General features: G+C 47.0%; 1 protein-coding gene across 2 annotated transcripts; it reads left to right on the top strand.

The window, feature by feature from the left end:
* Positions 1–2451: 2451 nt before the first annotated feature.
* LOC112575217 (mucin-5AC-like) lies at positions 2452–10393 on the top strand. Of its 2 annotated transcripts, none has more exons than XM_025256906.1 (8): positions 2452–2609; positions 3172–5748; positions 6289–6409; positions 6572–6696; positions 7020–7119; positions 7525–7856; positions 7991–8152; positions 8522–10393. In XM_025256906.1, the coding sequence occupies exons 1-8, from the start codon at positions 2561–2563 to the stop codon at positions 8668–8670; spliced, it is 3615 nt and encodes a 1204-aa protein (XP_025112691.1). In that variant the 5' UTR covers positions 2452–2560; the 3' UTR covers positions 8671–10393. The 2 variants fall into 2 exon arrangements, with proteins under 2 accessions (XP_025112691.1, XP_025112690.1); XM_025256905.1 differs by having other exon boundaries at positions 2453–2609; positions 7988–8152.
* Positions 10394–10572: the final 179 nt, after the last annotated feature.

Genomic DNA, 10572 nt, shown 5'->3' on the forward strand with positions numbered 1-10572 from the left:
TATTTAGGACCACCTCTTCTCCTCGGTTCAGAAGTTGCTGGGTTATTCAGTAAGACAGTTTTGGAAAAATTTAGTGGAGTTTGCTGTGTTCCATGGAATCCCATTGGAGTTGCCAAAGATGTGAAACATACTTTCACAGAGACAAATCAGTCTGAGGCAAAGGTTGTCTGAACTGTAAGTGGTTGTTGAAGAGCCTTCTTGACTGCCTGATCAGCTCGAGTCTTTCCTGTGATATTTACATGGCTAGGGACCCAAATAAAAATATTGTCGATACTTTCTGTCTGTAGTGAATAGAGAACTTCAAAAAACTATACTTATAGTCGGTGATCCAAACATTGAGAGTGAAGAGCAAGTAAGGATGATAAAGACTCGGAAATGACCAGGATGTACTGATGTACTGCCAAGCTAGTAGTAGAGCTTTTAACCCCACAGAGGAGACAGAGCTCTGGCCCTCCCAACCAACTGTCAGAGGCGGTGTGGAGGTGTACATGGGGACTGCTGCAGCTACCACAGTTACTTTTTCAGGAAGAAAGTCTGAGAAAAATATTCAACAGAAGCACAGACTTTGATAACATAGAGGGCTCTACACACTTGAATGATACAGAGGAGTCTCTACACGTTGATAGGTGACTACACTTTAATAACACAGGGCTCTACACACTTTGATGACACAGCTCCATTTGCCCAGTCTTTCACAGGAGTCACGTGACTGAAGTAGAACTAAATAATGTGAGCTTAAAGACGGTAACCACGTAACAACTGGGATAAACTGTTAAAGAAGAGTGAATTTGGCCTCCATGTACCCCCATTGCCCGCAGTTGTACACCGAAGACCATTGCCCGCGATCATACCCTGAATTCTGCCCATGGCCGCGATGATACCCTCGTGTCCTCCTCTATTCCCGCGTCCATCACGTGGCTGATCGTAAATTGCTGCAGTCACCGAGGGCGGCATTAAAGTGAATCTCACAGGCTGGGTGTGGGCGCAGAAATCTCTTTGACTGGGTTCACTCTCGCCATTAACCGACAATACATCGCAAAAAACAGAATCCGCTTAAGATAAAAAAACAAGATGACTCTTCACCAGTTTCTAGAAAGGAACAGTGTGAGTGAGTGAGCAACTAGGAGTGTCTGAGGATGTCCTCATGCAATGATGTGTGCAAGCGTGTGTGTTTGTGTGTGTGTCCTCACGATGGTTCTTGTTACCACTCTCAGTCTATCCTAAGAAGCTGTCACACAACAAGGGCAGTTAACCAAGTGAACGGGTGTCTAGCGGAGGAGTGCTGCTGTTGTTTTTGAGCCCAAGAATTTCCGGAGCAGACGGATGCTCTATCTCCAGATGAGTATTTTTGGTCCCACAGCACAGGGGACAGCACTCGCAGACCTTGTGACGTAGGTAAGACGACAAACATGATAAGAGGCAGGCGATAAGGTAACCTCTTTATCCCGTTATCGAACAGGACACGAGGCCCTACCAGAATAACTGGCGATATAAGCAAATAGAGATACCCATAGAGTATGTATACACCATAGGGTGTTGTAAGTGGTTCAACGTGTCTAAAGCACGGTTGGGACTCCAGGTTTTCTTCATCTGTTGCTAATTACCTCCCCTGGGCGCTCTCATCACCAGGCTACCTTCCTTTCCCTCGCCATATATATCAGTCTTCGCAAATTAATGGTTATGGTGACGATGTTGACGATGACTGGTGTGTCCCCACCTGCCCGGGTGTGGTAAACAAGTTGCTGACCTCTGACCTGCGACTGTCGGTGCTGTGTGTGGGCGGTTGTCATCACGTGTCTGGCACGCTCTCTTAATTGATGGTGCGCCCACTGCATGCAGTCACCAGAGGTGCATTGAAAGTCAACCGCAGAGGATGGAGGGAGCGGAAAGGTCGTGAAGCTAACTGACCAGTGCCTACATGTCACGTGGTGCAGTGGTCTCCCCTGCATGTGGACAGTTTCTTGAACAAGTCTCTTGCTTGCTGACACCCTGTCACGTGCTCACAATTTTCTTACTTCGAGAAACGTCCCTTTCCGACAGAGATGCTGATGACAAGAACTCAGTTGTTGTTTGGCGTTGTCCTTGTCCACATATACAGGTGCACAGGTGCGGTATCGGTGGTTCCACTGTTACAGGTATGAGTCTCTGACTCTAGACCGATGTGAGTGGTTCACGGGTCACAGGTCTCTGCACCACCCCTGCTTTTTATAGCTCTGTCATGATATGAAATATCTCATGTCAGCGGCAGAGCCTGTTGAAATAATCTCTTGTCTCTGTGTTCACATGGGGACTGACAGCCAACTGCGTTACGGAGAGGTGGAGTTGATACATCATGTTCACTTGTACCTGCACTGGGATATGAAATATGACAAACAGAAGGTCAACTCCCTGACGTCACGCCCACCTCACCTCGCGCCATCCCGGATGTGAGGGAAACGGATCTCTGTCTCAGCTCAGGTGTATATAAAGCCGGGGACTTACAGGTGAGGAAGCACGCTTTGTGTCGAGCTTGACCGAACTTTTCCGAGTGAACTTCTACATTCCTGGAGAGACTGGCGAGATGAAAACTATCATCGTTCTCCTCTTCTTTTGTCTTCCTGTCATCAGTGGTTAGTAGCAGATACATCTGCACATGTAGATGGCTTTAAACACTGTCACAGACATTTCTTTCGACTTTGTTTTAATAAGCAACATCTGCATTGTCAGCAAATTAATGTTGCACCGTTAGTCGTGGTGTCTTTAAAGATGAGTAGTACTCACGAACCGGAACTGATATTTCTTGAAAAGCTTTGCTTGAAGGTTACTATATAAGCACTCGTATATTGTTGAATTTAATCTTACATTTGTTTGAGAAGTCAATTGCTAAACTTGTCTTAATGTATATGTTATCTACCCTCTGCAATATCTTACAAGACATTTAATTTTTTTCCCCAGAAGAAATCCAATAACAATTTCTGTAGAAAGCGGGTTCAAGGCTGGTAGGAGAAATGTTTAATTCCTCAGTAGGAAATGTATGTAGGAACTTTTAACTCACACAGGAAATGTTTTTACTATCGTGTAGCTCACCTGTAAGAAATATGTTTAGCATCTTGTAAGTAAGAATTGTAGGAAGTGTGCTTAGCATCATCTTCTAACTGACATCGTGTTGACGAGCTTCTGTAACCTCGGCAGCTGCTCCGCTCCAAGACTCGCTCCTGTCGGCTCTGGAAGACCAGCCACCCGTCCCCACCAACTCTACACCACCCAGCGACAACACAACCACCAGCGCTGCACCACCCGCTACAGACCCACCCGCCAGCGATGGAGCCGCGCCAAACGTCGTCGTCATCAATGACGTGGCGGAGGTGACGTCAGCAGCGCCACCTGATGTCGGGGTGTCTGTGGTGAAGATGGAGACGAATATGACTGAAACCACTGAAGCTGCTGCGGTTGCTGAAGCCGTGACTACCCCGGACAGTGCTGCAACCACAGTCACAGCTAATGAAGCTAATGAAGCTAATGAAGCTACAGGTGCTCCATCTCGACCATATGATGTCACAGCACCGACAAACGACTTCCCAGCGTCCGCTGACAACAAAACAGACTCTCGGTCACCCTCACCTTTCACCCCTGAAACCTCAACATCCACAGTGCCAGGAACAGCTGTGTCCGATGTAACCACAACAATGGTTGACGCCATCAATGGAACAAGATTTCTGGAATCTTCTACAGCAACCATGCTTGACAGTGCATCATCGGCACAGACAGGTGATACTGCATCTTCTGACGTCACAACAATGTCTACCAATGATACAGCAACGGTTGCTGAAGTCACAGCTCCCACAACCGCCGAAGTCGCTAACATGACTGAGTCCTACCCAACGACAGGCACGGAATCCAACACGACTACCTCGGGGGTGCCTGCTGCTGGAGATGTAGCATCGTCTGGTGTGGCTACAACGATGATTGGCCAAGACACAGCATCTGATGCCGCTACGACTACTTCCGCAGCTGTAGAGACATTTGAGGTCGTGACGAATAGTGAAGAGACAATTGTAGCGACAAGAGTTTCTGCTACTAAAGCTGACGAAGTTGTAACACCAAGGGCAGCTGTAACACCTGAGATTTCTACTATACTTGACGGACTCACAACAATGTATCCAAACACACAAGCCGAGGTATCCATTACACCATCGGCTACACCAGGGGCAGTTACAGATGGGGTTTCTACCACAGCTGACGATGCTACAACTCCAGCGGCAGCTGTAACAGATGGTGTATCTGCCGTAGTTTACGATGCTACAACACCAGCAGTAGCAGTAACAGAAAAGGTTCCTACAGTAGTTGACGATGCTACAACACCAGCGGCAGCTGTAACAGAAAAGGTTCCTACAGTAGTTGACAATTTTACAACACAAGCGGCAGCTGTAACAGATGATGTATCTACCATAGTTGACAATCTTACAACACCAGTGGCAGCTGTAACAGATGGTGTATCTGCCGTAGTTGACAATGTTACAACACCAGCGGCAGCTGTAACAGAAAAGGTTCCTACAGTAGTTGACAATCTTACAACACCAGCGGCAGCTGTAACAGATGGTGTATCTGCCGTAGTTGACAATGTTACAACACCAGCGGCAGCTGTAACAGAAAAGGTTCCTACAGTAGTTGACAATCTTACAACACCAGCGGCAGCTGTAACAGATGGTGTATCGGCCGTAGTTGACAATGTTACAACACCAGCGGCAGCTGTAACAGAAAAGGTTCCTACAGTAGTTGACAATCTTACAACACAAGCGGCAGCTGTAACAGAAAAGGTTCCTACAGTAGTTGACAATCTTACAACACCAGCGGCAGCTGTAACAGATGATGTATCTACCATAGTTGACAATCTTACAACACCAGCGGCAGTTGTAACAGATGATGTATCTACCATAGTTGACAATCTTACAACACCAGTGGCAGCTGTAACAGATGGTGTATCTGCTGTAGTTGACAATGTTACAACACCAGCGGCAGCTGTAACAGAAAAGGTTCCTACAGTAGTTGACAATGTAACAACACCAGCGGCAGCTGTAACAGATGGTGTATCTACCATAGTTGACAATGTTACAACACCAGCGGCACCTGTAACAGAAAAGGTTCCTACAGTAGTTGACAATGTTACAACACCAGCGGCAGCTGTAACAGATGATGTATCTACCATAGGTGACGATCTTACAACACCAGTGGCAGCTGTAACAGATGGTGTATCTACCATAGTTGACAATGTTACAACACCAGCGGCACCTGTAACAGAAAAGGTTCCTACAGTAGTTGACAATGTTACAACACCAGCGGCAGCTGTAACAGATGATGTATCTACCATAGGTGACGATCTTACAACACCAGCGGCAACTGTAACAGAAGACGTTTCTACAACAGTTGACAATGCTACAACACAAGGGCAAGCCGTAACAGAAGAGGTTTCTACCATCGCTGACGATGTTACAACTCCTGAGGCAGGTGTAACAGATGATGTATCTACCATAGCTGACGATGTTACAACTCCAGGACCAGCTGTAGAACCTGTTACTTCTAATACGGTTGACGAAGTCACGACATCAGAGGCAGCTTCATCGACTAGCGAAGCCACATCTACGTCAACGACAATAAAACCATCTGCAGCAACGACTACAGGCTACTACAGCAAAACAACAACCTCACCTTTGATGATAACGACGACAATAATGAGAAATTTGACGACAATGGCGGATAAGGATTCTCACGGTACGTGACGTTCACGTATTCTTACCGTAACGTTTGCTTTCTTACAGCGAACTAACGTAATGCCTGCAGTTAGGGCAACTTCCTGTTCTGTGGGGTCATGAGTAGAGTCCGTGGTGACCCTGTGACCCTGCCACCAGGGGAGATTGTAGAGAATTAAGAATATGTCAACTATACTTGTCATGTCATGTCACTGTCACTCTGTTGTCTGTCTCTACAGATGCCTGTAACTCCATCTTGTCATGTCATGTCATGTCACTGTCACTCTGTTGTCTGTCACTACAGATGCCTGTAACTCCATCGTGTCATGTCTTGTCATGTCACTGTCACTCTGTTGTCTGTCTCTACAGACGGTTGTAACTCCATCTTGTCATGTCATGTCATGTCATGTCACTCTGTTGTCTGTCTCTACAGATTCCTGTAACTCCATCTTGTCATGTCATGTCATGTCACTGTCACTCTGTTGTCTGTCTCTACAGATGCCTGTAACTCCATCTTGTCTTGTCATGTCATGTCATGTCACTCTGTTGTCTGTCTCTACAGATGCCTGTAACTCCCAGGCGGCTGACAAGTGCTCGAGCGGCGCCATGACTGACCTCATGTCAGCTTTTGCCATGTACATGGTGGACCGGAAGGTGGACAGCCTCCTCCTGGCATCTTGCAGGTGAATGAGCATCCCTCCTTCTCCGAGACGCGCGATGATGTAGTGGTAGTGACATATGTGACTGTGTGTGACAGGTATCTGACGATTGTGTAGCCTTACATCTGTTTGTAACGGTTGTCTCACATCTCAACATAAAAATTATTTTCCTCCTTTGCTCCTCAGATCTTACCCTATCTACCGCAAGTGCATGGAGTCCGCCATGTCATCTTGCCCTCCTCGCCGACGCCTGGGCTATGACGTCATACTGGCTAGCTTAGACTTCATCTGCTCGCCAGAGGGCGGTCGAGGTAAGTGCAAACGTCAGTCACGTGATCAGTATGTAGAACAAGTAAGCAAGTGGATCCCATGACAGTAAAGATCAGAGGGAGGCGGTGGACCAAGTTACAAGACAGTCACGTGTCGTGCAGGGTTAGGGTTGGAAGGGGAGTTTATCGGTTTATATTCCTAGTAACTTTAACAGTCACAGTGGCACTGCTAACTATAATACTGACAGTGGCACTACTAACTATAATAGTGACAGTAGTAACAGAGACACCCTCGTTGTGACGGGTGCGTGTACACACCTATATTGAGTCCCCTAATACTACTATCATGCTTATCTCTATTCCAGCCCTGGCGACCGTTGCTCCTTGTCTCCAAGACGATCTGCTGGTCCGCGACCTTGGCTCTTGTCACATGAACATCAACACGGCGTTCTCCAACGTTTGCAGGTGAGTCAGCCTCATGACACACCTGTCGGCAGACAATTCGTGACCATAGTGGGAGGGACATCGTGACTGTAGTGGGAGGGACATCGTGACTGTAGTGGGAGGGACATCCTGACTGTAGTGGGAGGGACATCGTGACTGTAGTGGGAGGGACATCCTGACTGTAGTGGGAGGGACATCGTGACTGTCGAGGGAGGGACATCCTGACTGTAGTGGGAGGGACATCGTGACTGTCGAGGGAGGGACATCGTGACTGCAGTGGGAGGGACATCGTCACATCGTGACTGTAGTGGGAAGGACTCTCGTAACTGCAGTGGGAGTGACATTGTCACTGTAGTGGGGAGGACCTCGTGACTGCAGCTGCACCCCCCAATCCTAAGTCTGACCACGTGACATGTGGTGTTGCAGCGTGACCACCAGCTACTCGCGATGTGTCACAAAAGTCTTTCGCCGCCAGTGCTCCAGAGTTGCCTCCCGTGGCATCCGGGACATACTGCACCACACCTTCGCCCCCTACAACACTCTCTTTAACTGCTCTACCCCGCAGCCCGCCACCAGCACCACCCCCACCCTTAACACCACCACCCCCTCACCCACTACCCCTCTTCTCATCACAACGACAACACCACCGCCAACCACGTCTACTCCAAGAACGTCGACTACGACATCAACAACAACTACTACAACTACAACTGCAAAAACGTCAACAACCAGACCTACAACCCAGCCCACCACAACAAGTGAGTTATTATAAGTAATTCATAAGTAATTATCAGTAATTCATAAACTAATTGTGTTCCCGCATCATCAGTGAATTATGGAGTTATGATGGCGAGAACACAGTGTCGACACATTTTATTTTATTTTGCAGCAGCTCCCAGACCCGTTCAGTGCTTCGACTGTAACAGCGGCAACCCCCAGGGTTGGACCAACCCCCACTGCACTGCCAACGGCTACGTCAACCCTACCACCACCTTCAGCGTCACCTGCGCCACACGAAGCTGCTTTTCACGCATGTCGCTGACACCAAAGGGAGGTTAGCGAACGAGCTGAACTCTCTCCCCTTGCCGTTTCCATTTCTCCTTTGTTCCTAGTTCATCACCAAGAAAGTAAAATCACAATGATGGATAACTCTAGTATTGATATGAACCCGCCACAGGGGTTTTGTCCCTTTGTTTTGTTTGTTTTCAGAAGCCATGAAAGTTCTCGTGTTTACAAACTTCGACTCCATTTATTTTATTGCACTGTCATTTAAGAAAGAGGAGGGTGAGGTCAATGTAAATATTGTTGTTGTGTTTACCTGCACTGTGGCAGGACCACTTCCATATCGTTGATAATATTGCGCCATAATGTGTGCACTTGACCCTTGACCCGAGCCTTATTCACAGTTGTATTTGTGTTTCAGCCGTGTACCGGGGCTGCTTGGACGGGTGGCGCCACATGTTTCCTTCCGGTCAGTATCCTACCTCCGGCTGTCGGAACATGGGAGGCGAGACTTGGTGCTTCTGTGGAGACAACCGCTGCAACACTCACGACATGACCGGCTTCCTGTAGTTACTTCCCCTGAACAGCGAAAATGTCGGTGACAGAAGATAACATCATCCACTCGGGGGACTCATGGTGTCTACAGCTCCACAAACTGTGGTCCCCGATAGTTTATAGTGTGACAGTCTGGACATGACACACACTGTGACACTGTACAGCTGATTGTGTCATGTGTCTGACACAGTGTGTTCACGCTGTGTTACACGCGGTATACTTGTATAAACTGTAATCAGATGAATGTATATCCTCGCGATATGTTCAGCTCCACGACATATTCCCACCTTTAACCCCTGAGGCTTAAACACTGATGCGACTTCTTTGAGGATTTTTCATTCCGATTAATTTTTCGATAAGCTCTGTGAAGTGTTCACTGTTCACATTTTATAATCAAAGCTGAATACAACCGAAGCATTCAGAGCAGTTACTGAAACACACATCCTCAACATGACAACGAGTCGAAATGAGACTTTTATGTTGTTTATATTTGCAGTTCATTTGTGAAAAAAAAAGATTTTTTTTTAAATATGGTGGGTGTGGCTTATCTACTGGTGGACTCTATAGACCGAAGTGTACAGTACTTGGCTTTTTCTTACATCTGACAATCTACAAACTTCGGTGTGGCAGATGGAGCTATAGATCACGCGACAACAGTGACACATGAATCATTCTGCTTCCGCCGGTGCCTGGAAGTCTGCTTCACCGGAAATCGAACTTTGACCTCATGCGAGTTGGTTCCCTCAGCAGAACTGAACAGTGAGCTGTGCTCGTGCGATCACTCGCTGCCACAAGTCTGTGAGTTCACATCACAGAAGTGAAACACATGACTGTCGTGATTAGTTTGTGATTCTCAACTGTTGTCCTGTAGACATCATCATATAAAGGTTACAACAAACCACCCGTCACATTGTTTATGATATACAGACATGTTTGTACATATGTCTCATTCCACTGAGTGTCCTATGCTGTTACTGATGGCCCACATTATTGTACTGTGTTATATCTAACAGCCCATTATTCTGTCCTCGCACTCAGTAGACAAGTAGACGGTGTTCGTGCATTCAGGTCACATTTTTATTGAAATCCATCAAGAACATTCCTCTCACTTCATCCTCTCTTTCTTCCTCCTAATCCTCAACATTCCCAGATCACCAAGTCATGCTGGCATGATGCCTGCTCATGAGCAGAGTTTGTGATAGCTACCCTGATCACCAGGTGACAGCCTTAATTGCTGGCTGATGAGTAAAGTGTGTGAAGCAGCCTATTAACCAGGTCACAGCCTGCTGATGAGTTTTGTAATGGCAGCTGAGGACCTCGAGCCACGAGCCACCCGATGTCCGGGAAACCGAACCCTGTCAGGACACTACGCTGTGCTCACCCTCCTCACCGACACCACCTTTGGTGTGCGCTCCTACCACAACGACAACCCCCGACACTCAGTATGATTGCTTCCTCCATCACCTAACAGCAGGAGTTCTCATCACCTGCTTTTTTTGTTCTTTTTTTTCTTTTTTTCTTTTTTTTTTTTTGCAGGGAGGTGACATCATATAGCACTCTCAGAAATGAGTAAAGCTCAGTGGTTCACTACACGGGTGGTTCCACTACCATTTGTGTATTGAAAACGTAGCTTGTCTTCCTTTCTGGTGTCATCAGCCATCTGAAGATTAGTTTCCACATTGTACAAGTTGAAAAAATGTCTTTATGGGAATGAAGGAATAAATGAATGAAAGAGAAATATCAGAGTTCTTGTTTTTCTTGTTCAGACACGTCACGATCGACATCTCTCGACTGTTGCCGACAGGTGGCGCTGCTTATCTAGATGAAAGAAAAACAATGGGCAGGTACACAAACAGATATCAAGCATCCCTTAAGCCGTGACAGGTGTCATATCACCTACACACCTGGCTTTTCAGA

The sequence above is a fragment of the Pomacea canaliculata genome, linkage group LG11 (genome assembly GCF_003073045.1).
Source record: "Pomacea canaliculata isolate SZHN2017 linkage group LG11, ASM307304v1, whole genome shotgun sequence".
NCBI lineage: Eukaryota > Metazoa > Mollusca > Gastropoda > Architaenioglossa > Ampullariidae > Pomacea > Pomacea canaliculata.

Bases quoted from the DNA above. Each gene is read 5' to 3' on its own strand.
- LOC112575217 (XM_025256905.1), top strand. From the start codon at position 2,561: ATGAAAACTATCATCGTTCTCCTCTTCTTTTGTCTTCCTGTCATCAGT. The intron at 7,120-7,524 runs GTGAGTCAGCCT...GTGGTGTTGCAG, and splicing joins GCGTTCTCCAACGTTTGCAG to CGTGACCACCAGCTACTCGC. The intron at 7,857-7,987 runs GTGAGTTATTAT...TTTATTTTGCAG, and splicing joins AACCCAGCCCACCACAACAA to CAGCTCCCAGACCCGTTCAG.